The sequence below is a fragment of the Mirounga angustirostris genome, unplaced genomic scaffold (assembly GCF_029215605.1).
Source record: "Mirounga angustirostris isolate CCGP_5_RB_7025 unplaced genomic scaffold, mMirAng1.0.hap1 SCAF_16, whole genome shotgun sequence".
In the NCBI taxonomy this organism is placed as follows: Eukaryota; Metazoa; Chordata; class Mammalia; order Carnivora; family Phocidae; genus Mirounga; species Mirounga angustirostris.
In genome coordinates this window covers 51,445,885-51,473,090 of record NW_026991724.1, presented here as the reverse complement: position 1 = coordinate 51,473,090, position 27,206 = coordinate 51,445,885, and the positions used below count along the sequence as shown (strand labels likewise).

General features: G+C 53.2%; 1 protein-coding gene across 9 annotated transcripts in view; it reads left to right on the top strand.

The window, feature by feature from the left end:
- ZC3H4 (zinc finger CCCH-type containing 4) overlaps positions 1–27,206 on the top strand; it is a 43,079-nt gene that overhangs the window by 8,491 nt on the left and 7,382 nt on the right. For all 9 annotated transcript variants that reach the window (XM_054511475.2, XM_045891809.3, XM_064581204.1 and 6 more), the window contains 11 exons: positions 8,563–8,782; positions 9,079–9,189; positions 12,140–12,362; positions 13,932–14,083; positions 14,837–14,933; positions 15,048–15,187; positions 15,759–15,866; positions 17,340–17,451; positions 18,043–18,152; positions 25,537–25,895; positions 26,096–26,439. In XM_054511475.2, the coding sequence (XP_054367450.1) occupies positions 8,563–8,782; positions 9,079–9,189; positions 12,140–12,362; positions 13,932–14,083; positions 14,837–14,933; positions 15,048–15,187; positions 15,759–15,866; positions 17,340–17,451; positions 18,043–18,152; positions 25,537–25,895; positions 26,096–26,439 (1,976 nt within the window). The remainder of the gene's footprint in view (positions 1–8,562; positions 8,783–9,078; positions 9,190–12,139; positions 12,363–13,931; positions 14,084–14,836; positions 14,934–15,047; positions 15,188–15,758; positions 15,867–17,339; positions 17,452–18,042; positions 18,153–25,536; positions 25,896–26,095; positions 26,440–27,206) is intronic.

The following is a 27,206-nucleotide window of genomic DNA, read 5'->3' as shown; positions in this document are numbered from 1 at the left end:
CGCGCTGGTCTGATGTGCCTACTACCTGCACAGCAGCTGCCATGATTTTTGTTGTGGCAGGGGTGGTGGGTGGGAAGACAGGCGACTAAGGGAATACAGGTACTCCCTTTAAAGTTGGTCCCGACTGGCTGGCCCAGTTAGTAGAGCATGCATCTCTTGATCTTGGGGTGGTGAGTTTGCGCCCCACCTTGGGTGTAGAGACTAAGAAAAAAAAAGTAAGCCTCTGAGAGAGAGGGGTGTGCTGTCCCTCTGTGACCTGGCGCAGCTCCATCAGTCCTGTGTTCCACTCCTTCCAGTGCACGTAGAGGCCGAAGCCTGGGCTTTCGAACCTTTAAATCAAAGGGATTTTCATTTATTACAAGTCACTGGAGACTTGAAGCCATTGTGGAAGCAGATCCCAGCTAACACATCCCTGTTAGGGCCCGACCCCAGGGAGCTGGGGCCAGACGTGAGTGACACTTGGCTCAATGTCATTTGCAGGTGGCTTGGGTTATTGCCCTCCTCAGTTTCCTAACATCAGGGCTTAGGTTTCCTTGGGATTCCGGGCCCTGCCATTGCAGGGCACGCCAGAGCAGTCCCAGAAACTAGCTTCTTGGCAACGTGGGTCGGGCTGCTTTCCTTGGGGGGTGCCAACTGCTGGCCACTTTCACCTCGGTTGATGTGTCAATTGCGTATGGGCTCTTGTCCCCCTCTGGCCTCTCAGGGGGCCCTCCATAAACCCTCAGAAATGAGTTTTCGATTAAAGACCAGCGCTCAATCACCTCCTTGGAGTTTGAAGTAATCCAGGTTACTGCCTGGGAAGTGGTCCAGCGTCCGTGTTGATGCAGCTAACAAAGAGGGTGTGCAGAGCTGAGGTTGATGCTGGGTTTGTGTGGAATATATCACAGGGGCCCAGCCAGTCTGAGTCTGGCCCTGTGCTGGGCCCTTGGAAAGTCAGGTAACTCCCAGCCTCTGATGTGCCCTCCGAGGAGCCCACCGTTGACTGGAAGTCAACAAAGAGTTGCATACAGATAATTGCAGTTCTCCTTAAATTCTTTAGTGGTGTATGAACAAGGAATCTTAGTTGTCCGAGGCCCGGTTTCTTTTAAGTTGAAAATATGAATACTTTGTCTTAGTTGAACGTACGTTGAGTGGAACCAAACTGATTTCTTCAGAAAAAGTTCCAGACAAGGAAGAGTCTTGGTTCCCAGGTTCAGTGATTCAGTTTTCCTTTCTGGAATAACAGAAATCAACCCTCCTTGGATGAGAACCAGCATCTTTCCAGCTGTAAGCAGTCTGAGGCATGGTTGGCGTGAGAAGATGGTTAGGAAACTCTCTGTTGAGAAACCAGTTTCAGGGATTCATCTGACAGGAGGAACTTGGATCAGAGAGATATCTTTTTTTTTTTTTTTTTCCAGAGAGATATCTTTATCAAAAACAGGAGTCATGTTCAGAGTGAGTGGGAGTGGAAGAATAGCCACTCAGGCAAAGGAAATGACCCTTGACTCTGTGAGACTCCTCTAGCAGGCCAGGTTTTCCCTCGATCAATTTGTTTGACGCTCTACAGAAATGCTCGAAGAGGTTTGTGTGCTTGGACCAACCCCAGTATGGTGCTGCACCCTTTGGGAAGAAACATTTCTTCTGGCGTTGGACAGCTTGGGAATTTCCTTCCCTGGGATTCCTCTTGCTTTCTGTCTGTCAGGGGAGAAGACCCTTTACTTGGGTTTTGGCTAGGATTCCTTGGAACTTTTCTGTGCACCTCTTATTCCCTGAACTATCCAAAGTCTTTGGTCAGAGTTTCAGGTTTCCCAGTTCCCTTTATTCGATGTTGGAAGGACTGTAATTGCCTCGTGTCTTTGCACAACGATAGTTTTCCTCCTAAGGACTTGCCCTGGGCCAGGGTAGTGCTAAGTGCTTGATTTACATGGTCTCAGGAAATTCTTCCCCTGAGAATTCATCTGTCCCAGAGGTTCTATCGCTGCCTTCACTTCGCAGTTGAAACCTGGGGCACAAGAGTGTTAAGGACCTTGTCCAGTGTCTTACTATCTCACTTTGCCCCTTCTTGGGATACTGTTTCATTTAATCCGTTTTCTGTGCATCAGTTTTATCTTTGCCAGCCCAGTTACGAATTTCTTTTCTTTTTTTTTTTTTTAAAGATTTTATTTATTTATTTGAGAGAGAGAGAATGAGAGAGAGCACATGAGAGGGGGGAGGGTCAGAGGGAGAAGCAGACTCCCTGATGAGCAGGGAGCCCGATGCGGGACTCGATCCAGGGACTCCAGGATCATGACCTGAGCCGAAGGCAGTCGCTTAACCGACTGAGCCACCCAGGCGCCCCCAGTTACGAATTTCAAGGCAAGAGTTTTGTCGGTTGGCCGGTTGAGTTACTCTCTTCCAGATAATTTCTAATTATCTCAGGGGTAGAGGTGAAGAGTTGGGCCTGGAGTTGGAGAGTCCAGGACTTGTTCCAGTTTTGCTTCTTCCTGCTGTGACCCCATAGGTAGATTTCTTCTCTTTGAGCCTCTCCGTAAAACAGGATGCTGAGGACCCATGACAAATGTTAGGTTTGTTACTGCGCCTTGGTGCGAGACGAGTAGAAGGGAACTCAGTAGTATGGTGCCTGGCTAATACAGAATGTTCGTAATGAGTACTTCCCACTGCTTTTGGTGTATAAGGCCCTGAGGTATCCAGGCAGGTTTTGTCATTGTGGAAATGAGAGCAAGAGGTAAGGCCTTGTTGAGGGGTGATGGAGCCTCCCCCCCCCCCCTTTCCCTGACCCCAGACTCCAGCTCTGCCTTCCTTGGCAGCCTCTCCTCACCTTGCTGAGGCTGTCCCCACTCAGGCCATCCTTTTTTCTTTTTTTTAACCTATTATGGAAATTTTCTAGCATTTTCATGAGAGGAGAAAGGCCATCATCTACCCATTTTCAACAATTATGTACCTTTTGCCAATTCTGGTTCATCTCACTACATCCCCCCCTCTGCCTTGCGAATTTTAAAGCAGATTTCACATCATTTCACCTGCAAGCTCTTCGGCACATATTTCTAGCTTAAAGAGCTTTTTTTCAATAGAACCACAAAGCCGTGATCCTCTCTAACAAGGTTAACAGTAATTACTTAATATCTGAAATACCCAGACCTGGTTCAGATTTCTCCGTCATGGCCCACATTGACTTCTGGCAGTAGGTGTGTTCATATCCAGGTCCCAGCACTGGGCGGCCTCTTCTCACATTGTTAAAGTGAGGGCTCGGGGTACTGGTGGTCATTGGGCTTCTCTTCTCCCATGCTTGGTTTGCGCTTGGCTGCTCGGGTGGGGTGGTGTCTGTTACGGAGGCAGGTTACCATGGAAGTGGTGTGATGTCACAGTCTCTTGTGACCCCACCTGAGAATGTTGGGGGAAAGGGAGACACAGAGCCCATTTGCTCTTGATTTCTGGTCGATGAACCTAGGTAGTAAGGACACTGAAAAACATGTGCAAGACCCAGAGGCTTATTTCAAGAATTTCCTGCCTCTGAAAATCCCTCAGCGAGGTTCCTCCCCAACCCCTGGGGCTGCTTCACCTCAGCGTCAATGCAGGGAAAGGCTCTGTGCCTTCGCTCCTAGTAAACAACTGCCCCACACGGTTGGATTTGGGGACTTCTGCATTTAGACCTGTCGTTAAACATTTGAAGAGGCCGAGCCTCCTTGTAATTTTGTAATTTTGTCCCTAGTTAATAGGTCATTCAGAGCCTACCCAGGCAATTTGTTGAGCGCTTGGGCAGTTAATGATCATAACCCTGACCTTCACATTAACCTAGCCACCTCTTGTCAAGGGCTCTCATGATCTTCAGGTAACAGCCACTGCTCCCATGAGTTTCCATCTTTTTTGTGTGTGTGTGCCCTCCCCCTTTTTTTTGTAAACCAAGGTTGAGCCACAAACTCGGGCCCCTTCTAGCTTCCATCCAGTTCTCTTGTCTAGAGAATTTCCATGTTGGGAAGCTTCATTTTTTTTTAAGGGGCCTTTGTCCATTCTTCCTGGGGCTCAGCTCACCCTGTGCCTTTCCTTCCTGGTCAGCCACTCGGTTACTTTGTCTTACCACCTAAATTAGAGCTAAGGAAGGGGAGATACTGGTTTGTCGGTTTCGGCAGCAGGATTTGTCAGGAGAGGACCGCGCATGCACGGTTGGGCCAAGTGAAGCAGGAACTAGTTGGCCAGCAGTTAGCAGTGGCCCCCAAGGGGAGTTGGCTGTAGCTTCTCCGTAGAGAAGACACTTTCCAGTGAGCATCCGGGCCAGTTTAGGGTTATCCATGCAGAGGCACACTCGTGGTAGCTGGTTCTTAAAACCAGTAGCTGCTTTTCGTCTGGTAGTTGGTGCCTTCCTCATGTCAGGGGCTTTATCCATATTATCTCATGTAACCCGAAAAATCCTTGTAGGTACCACAGTTATTCCATTCCACAGACGGGAAAACCAAGGCTAAGTGTACCAAGAGCGCTGCTAGGGAAGCAGCAGAGCTGGTACTCGGCCTGCAGGAAGAAGCCCCATGCCCAAATCTGTAGGCTGGTGGGTGGGGCCAACCTACTTTGAATCGTGAGGTTTCTTCACCCAGTAACTGTTCTTGCCAAGCCCATGGTGTATGATGACTTCAGCACTCTCCTGTGCCCTGTGGAGTGGCCAGTCGGCAGTCCTTAGAGTGGGCATCCAGAGCTGGTCTTTGACCCGAGAGGAGGGGCTGGCTGTCACCAGCTCTGTGAATGGGAATTTAAACGCCCTGGAAGCCTAGTCCAGGAGGCACGAGACAGATCTGACCCTCGGCTAGTCATTGGCCTCTGCCCATTCTCTCCTGGGCGCTGGTTCCAAGGCAGTCCCCGGCTTGGTTGGCTTCCTGTCCCTAATGGCCCTGGCAGGCCGACCCCGGTGCAGCCATCCTGGGACGTTGCCAGTCCGGGCCCTGGGGATAAGGCCGTCCCGGCTCCGGCTGACGCTGCAGGCTTTCTCCTGCGTGCTTGTCTCAAGAGGGCTTGGCAGGTCTAGATTGAAATGATTAGCGAGACAGGGCTTCCCCCACTTCTCTTGAGGGATTATGTCACAGTCTATTAGGCGCGCTCCCTCGGTGTTTAATCCCACTCTGACACGGGTTTTGCTGGCAGTCTGCGAAGTGGCACCGCTGAAGCCCGGCTGCTGTTTGTGGAGGCTGCTTTTGTGCAGGGCGTGTCCGTGGTCCCCAGGATTTCCGCCCCCCGTCCCAGCGGGTTTGGTCGTCTTGCCTTTTTTTCCCTCGTTCACTGCTTAAAGGAAAACAGACCTGTATTCATGCAGGACATTGAGCTGGGAGTTTCCTGCAGTAGCAGAGGGGCATCCCCGCAGGTGACCAGAGCCCGGGGCTTTGAGAAGTTTGAGAGCGCAGCGTGGCCAGATGTGCTGAGAATGCACAGTGGGCACCGGAGTGTCCCCGGTCTCTGTCCCCTGCAGTCTCCCGTTTCCCTTCGTAAGTCACCAGCAGTTGGTTTATACTGTTTATTTTCCAGTTTGTCCCAGGTCCATCTCAGGAAACAAAGTTCTTTTTTTTTTATTTTTTTAAAGATTTTATTTATTTATTTGACAGAGAGAGACTCGGCGAGATGGGGAACACAAGCAGGGGGAGTGGGAGAGGGAGAAGCAGGCTTCCCGCGGAGCAGGGAGCCTGATGCGGGGCTCGATCCCAGGACCCTGGGATCATGACTTGAGCTGAAGGCAGACGCTTAACCAACCGAGCCACCCAGGCGCCCCAGGAAACAGAGTTCTAAGCATTCACTCCCCGTTTTGTAAAAAGTTACATGGTAGATTCTCGCTGAGCCCAGATATCCTGGAGGTGTTAGTACAGATAACGCAGAGACTCCCTCTTTGGCCGAAAGTCTTCGTAGGGTGGATTTGAATGAAAAGGTCTTCTTCTGGAAGCATTCTAGGGGCTGGTCAAGGCTTTGGAGTCATTTGGATGGTCTTTGTGCCCCGCCCCCAGGTGTTAGCTGCAGAATGAATGGCCTGCGCATTCAAGCAGGCGGGCGTGTGGCAGCAGGACAGGGGCGGTGGCCTCGGCTGACCTTGGGCAGGACCTTTCTCTGCCCTGTCCTGGTGTCCTCGCCCTGGAGTGGGCAGAGGTGAGGGAGTGTCTGGAGTGTCTGGACTGCCTGCCCCTGACAAGTCCTTTCACCTACTCCCCTTTGAACTCCTCCTGTCTGAAAGAAGACAGTTGAAGGGGTCTTGCCATTGGAGCCTTATTTTCTTGAATCAAGGCTTCTGGGAGCTCGGGGAAGTTCTTGTCTTCCTGCGTTCCCTCTACCCCTGCCTTCCCTGGGATGCTGCGTGATTTTCACCATGTCCCTCTACCCTTTTTCCTTTCCAGACTGTTGTCAAGAGTGATGCTCTTTTTAGCTTCTCTTCATGGAAGGCCAGCCTCTGTCTGTCCAGTTTGTCTCTGGGCCTTCCTCCGCTCCATAATGTCCGTCTGTATGGTCTGGCCGCCGCTCCCTGTGTTTGCTCCTGAGGTGTGGTGACCTGGCCTGCCCACAGTGTTCCCAGCAGGGACACACATCATGTTTGCTCCAGAACACCCCCCCCCCCCAACTCCAGGCAGCAGAGAGTGTGCCATGCTGCCCTGTAACAGCCACTCCCTCTGGCTGGCCAGCTCACCAAAGCCAGTTTCCCCAGTTGGGTGGTACTTTTACTGCAGGCAAGGCCACTCCAGCCACACCCTGTTCTGTGGGCCGCACCCAAGCCGGTGCCGGAAGGTGCCTCACTTGTCAGGAATGCTGGCTCCTCTCAGCTTTGCTCTGCATCTTCCTGTGGGGCTGACCACTGCCCCCCGCAACCTGGTGGTTTGCAAGGAAGCCACACGAGGCGCCCATCGGTCACTTCCCTGTCTTGTTTCCTTTGAAACATCAGAACAAATTTTGTGTCCTGAATTGTGTGTGAGAGAGCTGCCCTTGACCTCTGCTGGGGTATCTGTGGGTTTGGGGCCACTTGGGTTTTAAGCCGATCTGACCTCATTGAATTGGGAATGAGAGTTAAGAGAGCAGCACCACCCCGGGGTAGACAAAAGGGGTGGTGCGAGCGACGGCGTGAGGGACTCTGGGAGAATCACCAGTGTGTTGTTTCTCCACGCAGCTCAGTAGAACCTGCAGGGGCTCTGGGGACCTGCTCGCCTGGTGGGCTTGTTCTCACACTGACCCCGGTCTTCTCTGAGTAGTGAGCTCTTTTCTCCACGGATTCGATCCCTTTGTGGGTAGCCTTTTGGGTCCCGGGTTCATTACGCCACTGTTTCTGTTCTCGTTGTCTTTGTTTGGGTCCTAATTAATAAGGAAGGAACTTTTTATATTCTCACACATTCTCTTGCATGGTCATGCAGGAGGAACTCTGGGAGCTTTTTAAAGATTTGAAAACTTAATTTATTTTTTTAAACCAACTCCTGTACTTGTGAGAACTGTGTCTGTGGGTTTGGCTAAAAACTGGAATCTATTTTTAGTTGCTTTCCTTCTTAACCCTATTTATCCCCTCACCTCCACCCCATCCCGTAGATATTTAGATATTTAGAATGTCCTGTTGGCAGTGTCTGGAAAGTGCTGTTATTTTTTAAAGTACTAGGGATGGGGGTGACATGGGGGAGGTAACAAAGGAAACCTGTAGGATGGGGAGCCAGAAGGAATCCCTGGGGTCAGAGCAGTGGGGTAGGGGGACCCCTTCTGTGGGCACTCACAGCTGTTAGGAGAGGACCTCAGGAGGGGTCTGGGGCCTGGGACCCTTTCCTTGCCCCTTCCCTTTCTCCAGCTGCTCGGTTGCCCCCCAAATCCCCAGCCCGGAGCTGTGCAGCTAAGGGTGTGGGTCAGACCTCGAAACCAGAGCTTATCACTAGCACTTCTTTATGGGGCTTTGGTAAAAGACAGCGTCCTCAGGTGCGGTCCAGGCCTGACCGTGGGTTGGGCCGGAGTCTGGGGGTCACCCCTGGTTCAGAGCCACAGCCCTGTCTCCACTGTCCACAACCACCACCCTCAGCTCACAGGACTCCTCCATAGGGCTTGGGGCCATGCCAGTGACCTCAGGCCACTGTGCCCCACTACACTCGGGGACGGACCATGTTCCCTGAGACAAGCAGCCTCTGTGGCCAAGTACGCTGTGGAAATGCTCTAACACGGGTTGTACAGGTTTCTTGACGATGAGACTTCTGGAACTTCTGTTAGAGCATTACGCACTGTGAAGCCCCAGGATGGGACTTTCCTCACCTCATTTGACCACAGAACCTTGTCACTTTTCTTCTGAGAACCTTAGTCCTTTGGAGCCCTTTGATATGTCGTGGCTTAGAGTCGTCCGATACCAGTGGCAGTACCTTTAAAATCCAGTGGTGTCGGGCCCCCACCCGCTGCCCCCAGCCGGGTTACATGAAAGCAAGTGCTGCCCTTTTGGGGGGGGGGGATGTGGGGTGGGACAAGAGGCAGTGGCCCCCACGTCCTCCCGAGGAAGGCCTCGCTCACAGCAGTTGGGCTCCCTGTTCCCGTCAGCCGTGGCTAGCCCAGAGCCCGCGGACGGTTCCTCTCACACCCTGGGTTCATATTGGCTTTGGGGTTGGTTTATAGGGAAGATGGTGAGTTGGAAGAAGGTGAATTGGAAGACGATGGGGCCGAGGAGACCCAGGACACCTCCGGAGGGCCCGAGAGGAGCCGGAAGGAAAAGGGGGAGAAGCACCATAGCGACTCGGACGAGGAGAAGTCTCACAGGAGACTGAAGCGAAAGCGCAAGAAAGAGCGGGAGAAGGAGAAGAGGAGGTTGAAGAAGAGGAGGAAATCCAAGCACAAAGTAGGTCCGGGAGGGCGCGCTGGGGCCGGGCTGAGAGCCCCAGGGGCCAAGTTTGTGTTGTAGGCCAGAGGGCACTCTTAATACTGCTGGTTCTTCCTTCCCCAAATTGGATAAAGAGCTTTTTTTTCCTTAAAGAGTTGGTAGCTCATGCTCTACTGCCACTAAATGCCCCTAGGTGAGGTGTTTCTCATGGTGCGCAGAGCCCTTCCGGCACATTCCAGCAGTTTGTCCCTGGGCTGACTGCCTGAGGGGCGGGCCTGCAACAGTCACTGAGTTCCTCTCCCCTGTCACTGCAGCGCCATGCTTCTTCCAGCGATGACTTCTCTGACTTCTCTGATGACTCGGATTTCAGTCCCAGCGAGAAGGGGCACCGCAAGTACCGAGAGTACAGCCCCCCGTATGCGCCGGTGAGTAACTGCTGCTCAGGGGCCCCCCACGGAGCTGGGAGTGGGCGCCAGGCCTGGGTTTGCTGAGCACTTGCTGTGTGTTGAGCACTCTTGCACAGCACGTCACGTGGATTTTAAGCCTGCAAGATGAGATCCTTTTTATCCCCATTGTCCAGGTGAGGAAACAGATCTGGGGAAACCAGCCAGGTCGCAGCCCTGTAGTGCAGGAGCGGGGGTTTGGGCCCAGTCAGTGGCCTATCTCCATTGGCCATGCTCTTAAGAGTCTATTTCCCATGGCCTGGGCAGGACTCAGTATGTCCCCGTCCCCAAGAAAGCTGCTGATTAACCCTGTTACAGCTGACTGTTTGCCACTGTTCAGAAATGACCTTTCGTGGAAAATCGGCTAGAGAATGAAATGGTTTTACAGGAGTAAATTATCTCAAATGCTGTGGAGTCAGAAATGTTTATCCTATCATAACACTGAGCTTAGACGTGCATTTATATTTTTTGGTGTGTATGCTCTTCTCCCCCCAACCCCCAGCAAAACCTGTAAGAAGAAAAATCAACGTAGATTTTCAAGTTTTGATGAAAAATGCTTAAAAGCTCTAAAAAGTATCCTAAGTATCCCATGACTCCGTATCATCCATCCTAACGGATAAATTATTGTTTGATATTACAGTTGATGTTGATGATGTGCTAACAGGGATTCAGACTTAAACCTGACCGAGATAAGGAATGCAGGGTACACCACAGCTTCGATTGATAACTAGGGGTTGAGGCTTTTTTTTTTTTTTTTAAGATTTTATTTATTTGACAGCGAGAGCGGGAACACAAGCAGGGAGAGTGGGAGAGGGAGAAGCAGGCTCCCCCCCGAGCATGGAGCCCGATGTGGGGCTCGATCCCAGGACCCTGGGATCGTGACCTGAGCCGAAGGCAGACGCTTAACAACTGAGCCACCCAGACACCCCAAGGTTTTTTTTTTTTTTTTTTTAAGATTTTATTTTTAGGGGCGCCTGGGTGGCTCAGTCGTTAAGCATCCGCCTTCGGCTCAGGTCACGATCCCAGGGTCCTGGGATCGAGCCCCACATCGGGCTCCCTGCTTGGCGGGAAGCCTGCTTCTCCCTCTCCCACTCCCCCTGCTTGTGTTCCTGCTCTCGCTATCTCTCTCTCTGTCAAATAAATAAATTAAAAAAAAAAATCTTAAAAAAAAAGATTTTATTTTTAAGTCATCTCTACATCCAACATGGGGCTCGAACTCCTAACCCCGAGATCAAGAGTCTCATGCGCTGACTGAGCCAGCCAGGCGTCCCTGGGGTTGAGGCATTTTAATATCTGCTAACATAGTCATGAGTGTCTGTATATCTGTGTTTTGTATTTTTTCATTTTTTCATAATGAGTGTGGATCTTTAGGAATTAATAGGTTCTTTTAGAGCAGTTTTAGTTGTTTATTTTTTCCGACTTGAGAGAGAGTGGCAGGGAGAGGGAGATGAGTCCCTCATGCAGACTCCCTGCTGAACGTGGAGTCGGATGCGGGGCTCTATCCCACGACCCTGAGACCATGACCTGAGTTGAAACCAAGGGTCGGATGCTTAACCAACTGAGCTACCTAAGCATCCCAAGAGCAGTTTTAGATTTATAGAACATTGAGCAGGTAGTTCAATTCCCTACCCACCCCACCCAGTTTCTGCTATAACACTGTATGTTAGTGTGGTAGGCTTGTTTTAATTGATGAGCCAATCTTGATGTGTTATGAATTAGAGCCTGTGATTTACATGAAGGTTTCCCCTCTGTGTTTTACAGTTTTTTGGTTTCTGACAAAGGCTTAATGTTACACATTCATAATATATTATCATATAAAAGAGTTTCAATTCCCTAAAAATCTCCTACGCTTTACTTCCCCTCTCCTCCCTGAGCCTCTAGCAACCAGCAGCCTTTTTCTGTCTCTGTAGTTTTGCATTTTCCAGAATGTCAGATAGTTGGACTCTTAACAGCATTTAATTTTTCAGACCAGTTTCTTTTACTTAACAGTATATGTTTGTGGTTTCCCCATGTCTTTTCATAGCCCCATGGCTCATTGGCTTGTTTCTTTTGACTGCCGAATAATACTCCATTGTCTGGATGGACCACAGTTTATCCATTTACCTACTGAAGGCCGTCTTGGTGCCTTCCCTGTGTGTGTGTGTGTGTGTGTGTGTGTGTGTGTGTATCTAACTTCATCCAGTATCTCTTGACACTTTGGAAAGCATCCTTCAAAATGGCTTTCTGGTTTGGTTGCCAAGTAGGTCATTAATTGAATTCTAAGGCCCGAAGAAAATTTTGACAAAGGAGCACCCCTCTTGGAGGGCCTGGCTGGCTCAGTTGGTGGAGCATGCAACTTTTTTTTGTTGTTTTTAAGATTTTATTTATTTATCAGAGAGAGTGAGCATGAGCAGGGGAGAGGGACAGAGGGAGAGGGAGAAGCAGACTCCCTGCTGAGCAGGGGGGATGTGGAACTCCATTCCAGGACCCTGAGATCATGACCTGAGCCAAAGGCAGACGCTTAACTGACTGAGCCACCCAGGTGTCCCAGAGCATGCAACTCTTGATCTCAGGGTTAAGCTCAAGCCCCGTGTTGGGTGTGGAGATTACTTAAAACAAACAAAAAAACCACCCCTGTTGCCTACCAGGCCTCCTCCCCAAATGAGATTGCTGTGTATCCCTGGGAAATACCCCCTTCTCTTCCTTCCTCACTTCTTATCGCGGGGTCTGTGTGTCCCCATCTTCTTTCAAGCTGTGGCCCTTTCTGAAGCACAGAAACATCTGGGCCCAGCACCCACTGTCACTCAGGTGGGAACTAGCCCCCCTGAGTGGCTGGTGTCTCGCCCCCTGGGCGACAGAGACACCAGACAGATGTGTCAGTTTAGGGAACAACGGGGACCTTGGTGGTTTGGACTCGGGGCCCCGGGGCCGGCTCACCCCCTCTCCCCATCAGTCCCACCAGCAGTACCCCCCGTCGCACGCCACATCCCTGCCCAAGAAGGCCTACTCCAAGATGGACAGCAAAGGCTACGGCCTGTACGAAGACTACGAGAACGAGCAGTACGGGGAGTACGAAGGCGACGAGGAGGAGGACCTAGGAAAGGAGGACTATGACGACTTCACCAAAGAGCTGAACCAGTACCGGCGTGCCAAGGAGGGCAGCAGCCGGGGCCGAGGTGAGGCCCTGCCACTGCCCAGGGGCACGGGAGCAGACGGGTGGGGGGTGGCCGGGCCACCGCAGCACGGAGCTGAACGGACCCCTCGGCCTGGGGCTGCGGAGCCCTGCGTGTGGCAGAAGAGACAGGCGTCATTCAGTGCTGAGAGGAGTCGGAGTCCAGAGAAGGAGGGCAGGAACTCAGGGCTGGGGGCGTTGGAGTGAGCCACCTGGCGAGAGGCTCCAGTGCCCGGCCGAGCTTGGGATGGAGCCAGGTTGGGAGGAGGCGGGGAGAAGCTCGCGTGGCCAAAGGCTGTTTTCTTCATCCACTTCCTGGTCAGCTGTGAGGAGAAAGAGAAGAGACGGCTTCTTTCAGACCTAGGCCAGGATAACTGACAGCTGGCTGCCCCGGCCTCCTCCCCCATCCTCCCACCTCCTATCACGGGACAAGGTGGGACTGCCACACCTCTGAACCTTGAACCTGTGGCAGTTAGGAGGATATGGTGGGGGAGGGCAGAGCCCCAGAGACCCAGCCTGGCCTCTTAGAACCATCTCCAGCCTGCAGGGTTTTGCAGCCCATGAGGGAGGAGGGCTCCCAGGATTTTCTAGCTCCGCGGTTCTTAGCCCTGCCAAAGGCCCAGCTTACTGTTTGACTGGCTGTTCATTTAGTCTTTCTTGGGCAATCTTTCCTGGACGCCTCCCTGGATAAGCCATGCTCTTTGGGGAGATTCTAGACCAGTGCTGTCCAGTAGAAATCTAATGCAAGCCACCACATAATTTAGAATTTTCTAGTAGTCAAGTTAAACAAGTAAAAGGAGGGTAAAAAGGAAAAGGAAACAGGAGATTGATTTTAACAGTATATTTTATCTAATACATTCAAAATCTTATTTTAACATGTTATCCAAACAGACATAGTATTTTATATTCTCTTAATTTTTTTTTTTTTTTAAATGCAGAAAGGTGGTTCAATTAAAGCACAGGGACAGGACCTGTGGGCAGGAAGCTGCCTCTTTTTTTCTTTTATTTTTTTTTTGAAGATTTTATTTATTTGACAGAGAAGAGAGAGAGAGCACAAGCAGGGAGAGCAACAGAGGAAGAGGGAGAAGCAGGCTTCCCGCTGAGCAAGGAGCCCTACATGGGGCTCAATCCCAAGACCCTGGGATCATGACCTGAGACGAAGGCAGATGCTTAACCAACTGAGCCACCCAGGCGCCTTCTCTTTCTCGTTTTCAACTAAGTGCTGTAAATCCAGTGTGTGGTTCCCCTCACAACATCTCGTAGTCTGGTCATGTTTCACTGGCTCTGTAGCCACATGTGGCTGGTGGCCACTGTATTGGACAGTGAGTGCAGCTTTCAGTGGACAGGTGCCCCTGTGGCAGTGGAGTAGGTGTGCGTCCAGGATGCTGAGGCCTGAGGCCCCCATTGAGGGCACGTGGATGAGGCAAGGGGGCGACGGGACCAGCTGCCTGGAGCTGGTGGGGAGGCTTGACGGGGAGATGACTGACCTCAGGGGCAGAAAATGGGCTGACTTCTCTCTTGCTGGTGGGATCTGCTCCCACTCGGGGTGCTCACCGCCTGAATCACCCTGCAGGCAGCCGAGGCCGTGGCAGGGGCTACCGGGGTCGAGGCAGCCGCGGAGGGTCTCGAGGCCGAGGCATGGGCAGGGGCAGCCGCGGAAGGGGCAGAGGCTCCGTGGGAGACCACCCGGAGGACGAAGAAGATTTCTATGAAGAGGAGATGGAAGTAAGCTCTCCTCCGGCCCTGGAGGGGAGGGGGGGAGGCGGGCTGGTGGGCGCTCTTGGGGGCGGCCTATGAAACTGTGGTGGAAGGAGAGTGTTTCATGGCAGGACTGTGTTTCGGCATTCATTTCTTATTTCGGAATAGAGGAAACCTTCATGTAGTTCCAAATTGAAAAGGTACCAAAACTGTGAAAACACCTCCCGTTCTTAGAAACAAGTTTCCTGAATGTCTTCTAGAAAAGTTTTAGACCTTTGCAATCAGGTGCTTGTTTATTCACGCCCCCTAACACACACACACTTGTTTGTTCACGCCCCCTAACACACACACACCCACCCCCCACACCTTCCACACTCATTGTTGTGTCCCAGCCCGAGACCTTTCCATGCCAGTACACAGTGAGCCTGCCCTTTGTTATAGCCACACAGCTGTCCATTGTGTAGGAGGCCCCCTGTCGGATTTGCCCCAGGAATTGGGAGTTGTGGGAGTGAAGACCGTCAGGGAGAGGATTAGAACCACCCCCCCTCCTGCTTTGGCTGTGGTCTGTGAAGAGGGGGCACAGGCGGGTGGCCCCAGGTTGCTCACCTGCCCTTTTGAGTCTCCTGTTGACCTGCAGAAACAAAAAGGCATGTAGGGGCAGAGAGTACAGTTAGGGACAGTGTTAATTGTTCCCCGTATGAGATTTGCCTTTTCTCCTTTTTTTTTTTTTTTTTTTTTTAATTTAATTTTTTTTTACGTTCTCTCCTTCTGGAATCCCAGTATGGAGAAAGTGAGGAGCCAATGGGAGATGAGGACTATGACGAATATTCCAAGGAGCTGAACCAGTACCGCCGGTCCAAGGATGGCCGAGGACGAGGTGGGCAGGGAGCCCAGGAGGTGACGAGTTGGGGGGGGTACCCTCCTTCCAGCAGCTGCTGGATTTGGGTCCTGGGGAGAAGCAGCAGGTGAACGCCATCTCTCTCCTCTGCAGGGTTAAGTCGAGGCCGTGGCCGGGGTTCCCGAGGTCGAGGGAAAGGGATGGGCCGGGGTCGTGGGCGAGGTGGCAGCCGAGGAGGAATGAACAAGGGCGGAATGAACGATGACGAAGACTTCTATGATGAGGACATGGGCGTGAGTTGACTCTTCATTTGGATCTAATGTTTAGCCAAGGCCCCCTTCTTGGATTTGTTTTTTTGCTTCGAATGAGTTGGCCTCAGAGGCTAGTCCTGTCCTCCTGCTTCCATTAGCTGTTCTCCATGGGCTGATGAGTACTACTCATCTCTTATGGGGAGGGAGCTGTGCTGCCTGTGAGACCCTGTTTTTAAAACCACATCTATGTAGCACCTGAGTCTCTGCGGTGGGGAAGGTTCCAGGTGACCCAGGTAGCCTGGAGAGTTTTATAGCAAGACACGCATACTGCGTCTAGGAGGTGAATGTGTTCCCGCACCGGTGCGTGGTGCTCTTCAGGTGCCAGCACTCCATACCACGGGGCTCAGACCCCGCATAGCCTCAGTGGTGGAGGTAACCTGCTGTTCGCTGCTCCTGTTACGTGAAGACGCTTCTGTCGAGGGAATGCTCATCCCCACCAGCCACCTTCTGTTCCTGTCAATCCCTTAGAACCTGTCTCTACCAGTCTGCATCGTTCCCCCCCCAGCCCTTCCTTTTCATCCCCCTTTACGCTCACACTCTGTGTTCCTGACAGGACGGTGGTGGGAGCTACCGGAGGAGTGACCATGACAAGCCCCACCAGCAGTCTGACAAGAAAGGCAAAGTCATCTGCAAATACTTCGTGGAGGGGCGGTGTACATGGGTAAGGGGCCAGTTAAAGTACCTGGGTGCTGGAGCACGGCAGCAACCTCACAGAGGATGCTCGGGCCTCTGGGAATGTTCTAGAGACCACGCTAATTGGGGACAGTGGTCAGGTAAGGGTGGAAGTGATTGACTACCAAGAGATGGTTGGGAAGACTCTGGTCTTTTTTCAGACTGACGAGCCAGAGCATGATGACACGTCTGGGTGGTTTTTTGATGTTTTTGTTGGTTTGGGGGGCCAAAATTATCAGCCAGTTCAAATGGCCTCAAATGTATTAAGATCGATACTGATACCAAAGATATAATATGTCTTGATTAAATTATTGAACTTTAATGTCAGAGAGGGAATTATTAAGCTATCCGGATAGTAGAGGTGGGAGAACCAGACCAGCCTTGAATTTCACAGCAGAGTTCAATACCAGAAGCTGGGCCGATGACCACAGAGTTCTGAGGGCATAACCTGGTGGGAGTTCAGCCAGCCAGCTTTTTATTCAAGTACGATGGCAGTGGACAGATCCTGGCACACACATGCCCAGGGAATACTGCACCTGGGTATAGACCTTAGAAGAAAACACGTATGTGAAACAAACGTATGCATATATAAGATGCTCCTCGTTATAGTCGCAATTTGTGTTATTTTAAGAAGTTTGTAATACATTTGAAGATGGATGAGTAGCCATTCCTGGGAGTAAGGGGAGCAGCTATACAGAACAGTTTTCTATATTCACCGGGGTTTGTGTCCTCTGAGTGTGTCTGACTTTGGATGATAGAAAATTGAGCTCTGCTAGTGTAAACATTCAGACGTTCTTCTGAAGGAGGTTGGTGCCCTGGTCACTGGCACTCTGGGGGACTTCCTACTTTAAGAATGTCCGCCGTCTTTGAGCGCGTGTCGTTTGTCCTCATGGTTCCATAGTGGCTGCTGTGCCTCTGGGCGTCCCATCTAAGGGCTAAGAGGAAGGATGGGTGAAGGGATTTTTTCTTTTAGTTGAGGCAGCATTGTCCTCCCTTGGGGACTTTGGCCTACATTTCATTGGCCAGGACTTCCCGGGAGGCTGGGGAATGTACCTGTCCAGCTGGGCACATTCTTCCCAAACAAAATGGAGGTTGTGTTAGGAAGAAAGAAGCATGGGGCTGGATACTGGCCACCATGCGGCACATGGTGAAAAATAGTGGGTGAGAGGAGGGAGAAGGGGGAGAGTAAGAGAGAAGTGCTCAGGGGCAGCGAGTGGAGCCTGGAGGAATGGGGTTGTGGGCAGGGGAGGCAGGGCCCAAGAGAAGGGAGCGCACGCCCTGTCAGAATTTGTCAGTTGGTGGGAAACTATGTCATTGAGCCCCGCCCTTCCCTGTGGGGTATTCGTCTGTCATTGGTCCTCTGTGTTTCAACCAGGACAGAGTAGTACCTCCCATTGCAGGTGGGCATCCGGGAGGGCTTACTGGGCCCCACCCCCTTACCTTTTCCTTGCTTCTTTTCCAGGGAGATCACTGTAATTTTAGCCACGACATCGAGCTACCAAAGAAGCGAGAACTGTGCAAGTTTTACATCACCGGGTTCTGTGCCAGAGCCGAGAACTGCCCATACATGCACGATATCCTTTGGCGCTCATCTCTGTTGGGATGCAGGGCTCACACCTCTTCCCTCCTCCCTGCCGACAGCGGCTGACCTTCACTGTGTGCGCGCTCCCCATGCCAGCACTGGGCCGAGCTTTCGGCGTGTCTCGGTCTCCTTGAACCCTCATATCTGTCGTGTGGCAGAGCCACTGTCCCTGTCCTGAGGATGAGGAAGTGGACGCACACGCGGTCCATGGTTTCTTTACACAGACTCTCAAGACTAGCTGTACCCGTTGTCTGTTACCTTCCTGAGACTTTTCCAGTGGGCTGTGTAACCTTGGGCACATCATTGACCTTTATTGTTCCTGCTGGGTGAGGATCTGTAGACAACAGGCCCCACAGCCAGTGTGGTGGGGCGGAAAGCCCTCCAGAGTAGGAGTTTAGGAGTCTCTAGAACTGGGGTCTCAACTCGGGTCTGCTGCCAGCCCGCTGTGCAACCCCAGGCCGGGCACTTCACCTCTCTGGGTTTCCAGGTCTCATCGCCAAGACAAAGGGGGTTGGATTCTGCCCTGTGCCGGGGGGGGGTTGGGGTCCAGGAGGCTATGCTTTTGCCTTAACATGCCGTGAACGTGATTTTCCCTGTAAGTTGTACCACACGACTGGGAACTGCATTAATGGTGATGACTGCATGTTCTCCCATGACCCCCTGACTGAGGAGACCAGAGAGCTCTTGGATAAGGTAATGTTGGCGGGAACGTGGGGACACACAGCTGCCTCCAGGGGAACCAGTGGGCGTGCCTGCCCTTGACCTGGTGTGACCACCTGTCCGCCTGGCTTCTGTGCGGGACCAGACTTCCCACCTGCCTTGATCAGGAGCTGGGCTGTTTTAGGGAGGGAGTAAGGGCTGCATTCTTTTTTTTTTTTTTTTAAAGATTTTATTTATTTATTTATTTGAGAGAGAGAATGAGATAGAGCATGAGAGGGGGGAGGGTCAGAGGGAGAAGCAGACTCCCCGCCGAGCAGGGAGCCCGATGCGGGACTCGATCCCAGGACTCCAGGATCATGACCTGAGCCGAAGGCAGTCGCTTAACCACCTGAGCCACCCAGGCGCCCTAAGGGCTGCATTCTTTTCTGCAGGGAGAATTGAGGTCCTCTGTATCTTCTCTCCGGCCAGGGCAGTTTTCGGGGTGGGGAGGGGGATGCTACACAAAAGGAATGCTGCCTACAAGCAAGGTAGTTATCTTTTATTTTATTTATTTATTTATTTATTTATTTTTAAAAGATTTTTATTTATTTGTTTAACACAGAGAGAGAGCACAAGTAGGCAGAGCAGCAGAGAGAGGGAGAGGGAGAAGCAGGCTCTCCGCCGAGCAGGGAGCCGGATGTGGGGCTCGATCCCAGGACCCTGGGACCACGACCTGAGCCGAAGGCAGCCGCTTAACGACGGAGCCACCCGGGCGCCCCTATTTATTTATTTTTAAAAGATTTATTTATTTATTAGAGAGCAAGAATGAGAGAGAGTACATGAGGGGGGGGAGGGTTAGAGGGAGAAGCAGGCTCCTCGCTGAGCTGGGAGCCCGATGCAGGACTCGATCCCGGAACTCCAGGATCATGACCTGAGCCGAAGGCAGTCACTTAACCAACTGAGCCACCCAGGCGCCCCAAGGTAGCTATCTTTTAGAGAGCCCATGACATGACGCACAGGGAGGAGGATGAGATTTGGGTGGGTTGTATTTTGATGGAAATGTCAAATGTTTCCTCCCGAGGCTTAAGGATTCTATGACAGGGAGATTGGAGGTTCTCGGGAGGGAGAGATCTCTCCGGTACAATGTGAAGCCTTCCTCCCCAGTCAGCTCTAAACTCATCCTGGTATCTGTTGTTCTCCCTGAAGAGTCATGAGGACTCCAGGGGCCCCTAGTTCTTGCCCTCGGGTTCCTAACATATATGCAGGGGGAACCGGTGAGAGAGAACACAGGTCCTTCCAGATGAAGGCTTTCTGCCTTCTGGTGCACAGAAGGTTTGAGGGATTGGCCGGTGTTTTGAGAATGGCAAGGATTGAGTCTATGAGTAGCACGTGGGGCAGTTTCAGGAGTCCGTCAGTGACTGCCCTGTTTCAGCTGTGGCCCAGGCCACCCTGGGGGTCAGGGGGAAGCCCTGCACAGGCAGAGTGAGAAAAGACCTGCTGTTCATTTGCAGTGCGGTGGGAAACATTCTCTTCCCAGGCCCTCTGGGGAACTTAGTACTCTAGGAATAGGGTTTCTTATCTAGTAGATCTCTAGAGTCTGGTGATCTGACGGGGTAGAGGGGAAGACTGTGGCTTCCTTTCTCACATGGAGAGCCGAACAGTAGCTGGCTGAGCACTGCCCCCTGCTGGAGGTTTAGAGTTGGCGTTCAAAACCGGTGCCGTCCAAGTAGGAACACCGCCAAGCCACGTATGTGATTTAAATTTTTTAGTAGCTTCGTTAAAGTAGAAAGAAACCAATGAAATTAAGTTCAAACAGTATATGTGATTTAATCTGGCATATGCATGTTCAAAGTGTTATTTCAGCAAGTGATGAAAAATTAAGACATTTTGTATTATTATTATTACTATTATTTTTGCTACCATGTTTTTGGAATCGGGTGCTTATTTTCTACTTAGAGCCCATATCACTTTGGACTGGCTGCATCTCGAGCGTCAGTAGCCACACGTGGCCAGTGACCACCACCTTGGTCAGCCCAGCTCTAGACGCCCTTGTAAAAACCCAAAGCAAACCAGGATGGCACATTTCAGCTTCCAGTTACAAATGTTTTTAAAGCATCAGTATCCTCCCCGATCTAAAAGCAAATCTCAGTAGGTGAAAAATGAGTGTTGAACCTGGAAGAAAACCATACCGGAATTGAATCTCGGTGGTCAGAGGGAAACAGAGGATACACTCTGAGAAGGACCTAGGTTAACTCTGATGAAGGCATCTGGTCAGCGCTCATGCTGCAGCTTGTCGGCCAGGGCTGGGGCCTGGGGCTTCGGGGCGGCCCCCGGGTGCAGGCTGTGATGCCACTGACCCCTGGGCCTTGGCCACCCTCTCCCGAAAAGTCTGTCTCTTCTTCCTTCCTTCCTTCCTTCCTTCAGCTCTGTTTTCCCACTTTGCGGAGACATTTCTGTCTGTGCACACGTTGGTTTCCAGCCATCCGTTCTAGGTTTGGAAGTGTGTTTGCTTCTCCATCCAGAGTCATCTGTTAGCAGTTTGCCCTATTTGCTTTGTCACGTCCTCTCATTTTATTTTACATATGCGTGTGCCCTTGAACTTTGAGAGTCAGTTGCACACATTTTGGTTCTTTATTCTTAAATCTTTCCTTATACTTCTCTTTTTTATAGTCAGGTTTGTCAAGGTATGGTTTGTATCTAGTAAAATCCCCGTTTAACGTAAAGTTCTGTGAGCTTGACAAACACAGAGTCTTGTAGGCGCCCCAACATCTAGATAGAGGAAATTCACTCCTCCATCACCCCCAAAACTGTGCCCCTATTGAGTCAACGCCTCCCCATTCTCTAGCCTCCGCAACCACTGACCCGTTTTCTGTCCCTATAGTTTGCATTTTCAAGAATGTTCTGTGAGTAGGTTTATACAGTATATAGCCTTTTTTTTTTTTAAGATTTTATTTTTTTATTTATTTGTCAGAGAGCGAGAAAGTGAGCACAAGCAGAGGGAGCGGCAGGCTCCCCGCTGAGTCAGGAGCCCGATGTGGGGCTCGATCCCAGGACCTTGGGACCATGACCTGAGGCGAAGGCAGACACTTAACTGTCTGAGCCACCCAGGCGGCCCTACAGTATGTAGCTTTTAAACATACGTGTGTGTATGTAATCTTCGGAGTCTGGTTTTTTTCACTTGCCATAATGCATTTAGAATTCACGTTGTTGAGAATAGTTCGTAGCTGTTTGCTGCTGAGTAGTACTCTGTTGTGTGGATGATCTAAGTTTGTCTAGTTACGAGCTGAAGAAGATCTGGATTGTTTCCAGTTTAGGGCAGAGACAGGATTTTTAGCCAACTGATACAAACAGATTTCTTTGGCCTGATGAGTCTTGGCTCACGCGCCTTTGCATGTGTGCAGGCGTTGACAGTCCTTTTCTGTTGAGAGGTCGCCTTGACTTTTGGAAACTTTGGGCATCAGGATCTGTCCTGGTAGAGGAGGGCCCTGGTTGTCTCATCTGATGAGAGGGAACAGGGAGCGCTTGTCCTCGCGGGTGGAGAGGCCTGGGAACAGGAGGTCTGGAGCAGACGTGCCCCTCTCCGAGTCTCTGGGCAAGGGCTGCACAGACAGTCTGGGTTCAGCTTTTCTGGTGGGAATGTTGTTTTAATGTGTTTCATGTGTCACTGTCTTGACATTAAATGCGGGTCAGTCTCTGCTCTCACAGCGACATGCGTGGCCCAGGGTGGGAGGAAGTGGGTAAGGAGGTGAGCCCGGGGAGCCGGTCTGGGTCCTGAGCTGGGGTCTGAGTGAGGGACGAGGGAAGCGAAGTCCTGGGGGTGGGGCGTGTCCTCGCTCTGGCCAGCAGGCTGTGCGCAGAGACTCCTGCCGGGCGTGGGCAGGGCCCACGGAGGTCAGAGCTTGGGGGAGGCCCGCTCACCGGGCGGCGGCAGCACCCTTACCGAGAGCAGTCCGTCCCGTTAATCGTGCACTCATTAAGTGCCCGGTGTGTGCTGACCGCCGTCCGGTGCCGGCAAACCGCAGTGAACACGTCGCCGTAGCCTCGCTCCCCGGGGCTGGTTGGTCTAAAGGGGAAAGGGACGTTGGCTGGGGTGTTTCCGGCTGGCGGGTGGTACAGAGAAGCCTGGTCACGACAGGCAGGGGCGGGTGTCAGGAGGCCCCCTGAAGGAAGAGCCGCCCTAGGGCAGCAGAGGAGGCCACACTGGTAGGCGGGATGGAGCGGGGCCTTCTGGGTGTGAGCTTCGGAGGCGAAGCAAGTGTGGCCCTTTCAGTGGCCAGAGCTGCCGCCCCCTCCACAGCAGGGGAGGAAGTTGTGGTCAAGGTTGTTCCTGTTTAATGAGGTATAACCTTGTTAGGTTTTGCCTTCTACCTGAGGGCATCAAGTTGCTGTTGATGGAAGGATCTAGCGGTGCAGAGGCGTGGCCTTGTTTGTGATTGATGTTTGCTCTGTCGGTGTGCAGAGAGTGGTGGGAGAGACTAGAGACTACCTGGGGAGGCAGGGGCAGAGTCCCGGCCAGAGGCAGCAGGGCCCAGGATGGAGGGTGAGGGCGTGGAGGGCAGGTGAGGCACTCAGGAGGTCCAGGTAGTAGCTTGGGAACAGTGTGTGGGAGTGGGACCCTGATCCTGGCTTGGGGCTCGGTAAGTAGAGGGGCCATCATTCACAAGACCCCTCTCTTATGGCCGGTGGAGGAGGAGAAGGCATGTGGACTGAAGCGTGACAGGGCAGAGCGGCTGATAGATGGGTCTGGTCGCCTCCACTCGGAGCTGGCAGTAACTGAAGGCTTGAGGGTGGGCGGGTCCTCGGGGCCTGGGAGGGGGAGGCCAAGGCGAGGCGGTGTGCAGGGGAGACCCCTTCCCCCCCTTGAGAAGAACACCAAATAGCAGCCAGGCTAGCCAAAGCCTTGACTCTTTGTGCCCCCAGGCGCCCCGACCCCCTCACCTCTCCCATCCTCCTCTGTCCTGATGTTAACGAGTGAGAGCCATTCTCTGGAGTCCAGGGAATGCAGAGGGAGATGCATTTGTTTGTCATCTTTGCTCGCTGATCCAGCAAATGTGCGGCAGTGCCTAGCTTCTGCCGGGCACTGTCCTGGGCATTGTGGACGCAGTGGTGAGGAGATGAATCCAGTACCCCGGCAGATCCTGATTATGCGCTAGGATTGGGGCGCTGGTGGGAACATGCAGGGAGCCCAGAGGCACTCTGACAGGTTGACTTTCAGAGGCTCGGTGAGAAGATGACCCCTGGCCGGCCCCTAGGGTGAGTGACGGGAAGTAAAGAGTGAGAGAAGCACATGCTGAGCAAGGGTGTCGGTCCCGGCAGCAGCTGCATGCTCGGGTGAGGAACCAGAAGGGGCCGAGGGGCCAGTTCGCTGGGCAGGAAGCGAGCAGAACATGGGGGCAGTGAAGCACACGGGGCCTGCGCCTGCTTGGCTCCCCACTGAGAGCAGTGCTAAAAGACACTGCTGGTTCCGCAGTGTTTCCCACACACCTCTAGGCACGTGTTAAATGTGGTTCCAGTTCAGTAGGTGCCTCTGTGCTCCTGGTTCACACTCAGACTGCATCTGGGGTAGCAGGGCTCTAAGAGACAAAGGTTTCCGTTCATCGATTGTCCAAGTATTCTAGCACTCTCGGACTCTCCTGTCCCCAGGTGCAGATACTGTTCCTGACGGTGAGGGGAGAGAAAAGCCAGGAACCGCCTGATGCCCTCCTAGAGACCCTGCTCCCACCACCCGCACTCCTGCCACCCTGGGTGCAGGAGCAGGGGTGTGGTCTTGTGTAGTGCCGAGGCTGAGATGCTAGGGGTGGGACATCTCCAAGCCCCAGGTTAGGATGCACCAAGGTGTCTGTGCTGAGGTCCCTAAGATTACCCAGGCCCAGTTCGATGGCCTGGGACCAAGCGGGTAGCCACCATGGGCAAAGGCTGGAGAAACCAGGCACCATCTTCCAAGAGTCTTCACCCCGTGCAGTCACGAGGGCCGTGCTTAACTCCTCAGGTTGTGACAGCACTTGGGGAATGTCCTCGACTGGGGATGCGTGATGGAGGCTCGGTCAGTGCCCACGGTGGTGCCTCTGTCTGGCATGGACCAAAATTCCAGAATCCCAGAAGATGTGGTGTGTTTCAGCAGACAGCGCATTGTTTGTATAAACAGTTTAGGCACAGTGAGCACCTCTTACTAGTCAGGGAGTAGTAGGGGGCCCCTCCCCCCGAAATCCAGGTTCCCAGATACCAGCCCCAGACCAAGGTTGCAAGCAGTCCTTCCAAGAAAAGCAGTCAAGACTGCTGTGTTAACTTTTCTGCACAGGATCCTAATTGGTGAGACATTCTGCTCAAATAGTTCATCTACCCGGTACCCTGCTCCGTGCTGGGCCCCAGGCATGAAATAGTCCTGCCCTTACAGAGTTGACAGCCATTGGGTGAACCAGGAATCAACTGGAACACAGCTACACATAAAATCTTACAGAGCTCAGGCAGTGCTTTGAAGGGTGCTGATAGTAGTCTAGCAGTGAACACAGGAGATCAGTACAGTCACACTGAGTTGACCTTTAGTAAGAGATCCCACCATTTGGGGGACACAGAGCCACCGTTAGGAATAGAGGGAAAGACAGACACCCAGGAAGAAAGCTGGTCCCAGCCCGGGCGCCGCAGGGGAGAGAGCTCAGCTGTCCATGGGCCTGGCACGGGGCTGGGTCCTCAGGGTCGAGGAGTCCGGGGCATCGTGGAAGCAAAAGAAGCCGAGGGGTGCAGCCCTGTCCTCTCCAGACATCCAGCCCTGCTGTCGGGCCCTGTGGCTCAGGGTAGGGATTCGGGGTCTGATTACAAGTATAGTGAGAGGCCCTTACAATCCAAACAGGACAGTGGCATGTTAGTCAACCAGGAAATAGGCAACAACACGCTACAGCGCGTGTAAACATGGCAAGCGTGCTGAGTGGAAGAAGCCAGTCGCAAAAGGCCACACGGCGTATGCTTCTGCTTGCGTGAACTGTCCAGAATAGGCAGACCGTGGAGATGGCAAGCAGATGAGTGGTTGCCAGGGCCTGGCGGGGGGGAGGGCGGGGGGAGGAGTGACGGCTAACGGGTGTGGGCCTTCTTTTGGGGTGATGGGAAAGTTCTGGAACTAGGTCCAGGTGGTGGTTGTGTAACTTCATGACTGTACTTCATACCATTGAACTGCTTAAAAGGGGAAAACTATACTTTCTGTGTTGCCTGTGTTTTGCTGCAAACAGGAGTGGCCCCCCTGCCAGAGGGTCACAGAGTGGATGCGGCAGCGGCGTGGGATGATGATTTTTGTGCCAAAGAGGCTTTGTGCTCCTTGACTTCATGCTTGTGAGGGCCCCAGGGTCCTTGTGTCTTTGGGTTTTCCTCCGGAAATTCGGCTCCCCGCGTGGGAAGCGCCTTGCCTGACTCCCCCCGGTCCTCTCTCTCCCTCTGTTCTCTCTTGCAGATGTTGGCTGACGATGCAGAAGCGGGCGCCGAGGACGAGAAGGAAGTGGAGGAACTGAAGAAGCAGGGCATCAACCCCCTGCCCAAGCCACCCCCGGGCGTGGGCCTCCTGCCCACCCCTCCTCGGCCCCCCGGCCCCCCGGCCCCGACCTCTCCCAATGGCAGGCCCCTGCAGGGCGGCCCCCCGCCCCCGCCCCCGCCCCCGCCCCCGCCCCCCGGGCCCCCCCAGGTGCCCATGCCAGCGCACGAGCCACTGTCGCCCCAGCAGCTGCAGCAGGACATGTACAACAAGAAGATCCCCTCCTTGTTTGAGATCGTGGTGCGGCCCACGGGCCAGCTGGCTGAGAAGCTGGGCGTGAGGTGAGTGCCCTGGGCCCCCGAGTCGGGCTGCTGGGGTGGCTCTGGCCTCAGCTAGGCTCCCCTGTGCCGGGGCCTGTCACTGTGAGCCTGGTCTGGAGCCCTCAGGGAGCAACCACGTGGACACGTCCGTGTCTCCTCAACGGCATGGCCGCCGTTCTTGCTCTGCAGCCCCTCTCATGGGCACCATTTCTTCCTCCTAGGTTCCCTGGACCCGGAGGACCCCCAGGGCCGATGGGCCCTGGGCCCAATATGGGCCCCCCGGGGCCAATGGGGGGCCCAATGCATCCTGACATGCACCCCGACATGCATCCCGACATGCACCCCGACATGCACCCCGACATGCACCCCGACATGCCGATGGGCCCTGGCATGAACCCTGGCCCGCCCATGGGACCCGGTGGCCCCCCAATGATGCCCTATGGTCCTGGAGACTCCCCACATTCTGGAATGATGCCCCCCATCCCGCCATCCCAGAACTTCTATGAAAACTTTTACCAGCAGCAGGAGGGCATGGAGATGGAGCCGGGACTCATCGGGGACGCAGGTACGTAGGCCGGGGTTGGGGGGCTGGGGGGCCACTGCGGTGGCCCCAGGGAACGTAGGGAAAAGTTGGGTTTTCTCCTCTGTCCGAGTCTTCTCAGAGCATGAATCCAGCTCCATCTCTGTCCTGTGAGTGGTTGCACGTTTTCAGTGACGGGGGTTCACTACCCTGTTGATGTTGAAAGGAGTCTCGTGATTTTATCGGTGTAATTTATTTAACGTCTTACCCATTCTGCTGGGTGCGCCTGGAATCGGGACCATGGGAAGTCAGAGGGGCGGGGTGTAGAGTGGTGCTGGGCTCTGAGCGGAAGCACCCTCTCCAGAGCGGCCTCCTTCCAGACGGTTCTCGGCTTGGAGCTGCCAGTGTCGGCCTTGTGCCTCTGCTTGTTCTGTCCCCACGACTGACCATCTTCCTTCCTTCTTTCCTTCCTTCCTTATTCAAACAAGAACGTGTGTTGGTAACGACTCAGACATGTGCCGGTCAGGGTGGTCGGCCGACCGTGCTGCAGCCGGGGAGGTCCTGTGCAGCCTTGCGGGGGGCGGGGGGGGGCGCTGCCACGGGGCTGCCGTGGGCCTCGCCTCAGCCACACTAGTTGAGGGAGCCAGACGGAAACGCGTAAGTGAGCGCATAAGCTCGTTTCAGCATTGATCATTTCTCGAGAACTTCAGGTGGAGTGTTTGTGGCAGAGGGTCGGTACCACGGGGGGACAGTCAGCAGAGGCCCCCTTGAGAAGGGCTGTGAAGGCGAGGAGGCCAAGGTGCAGAGCCCCC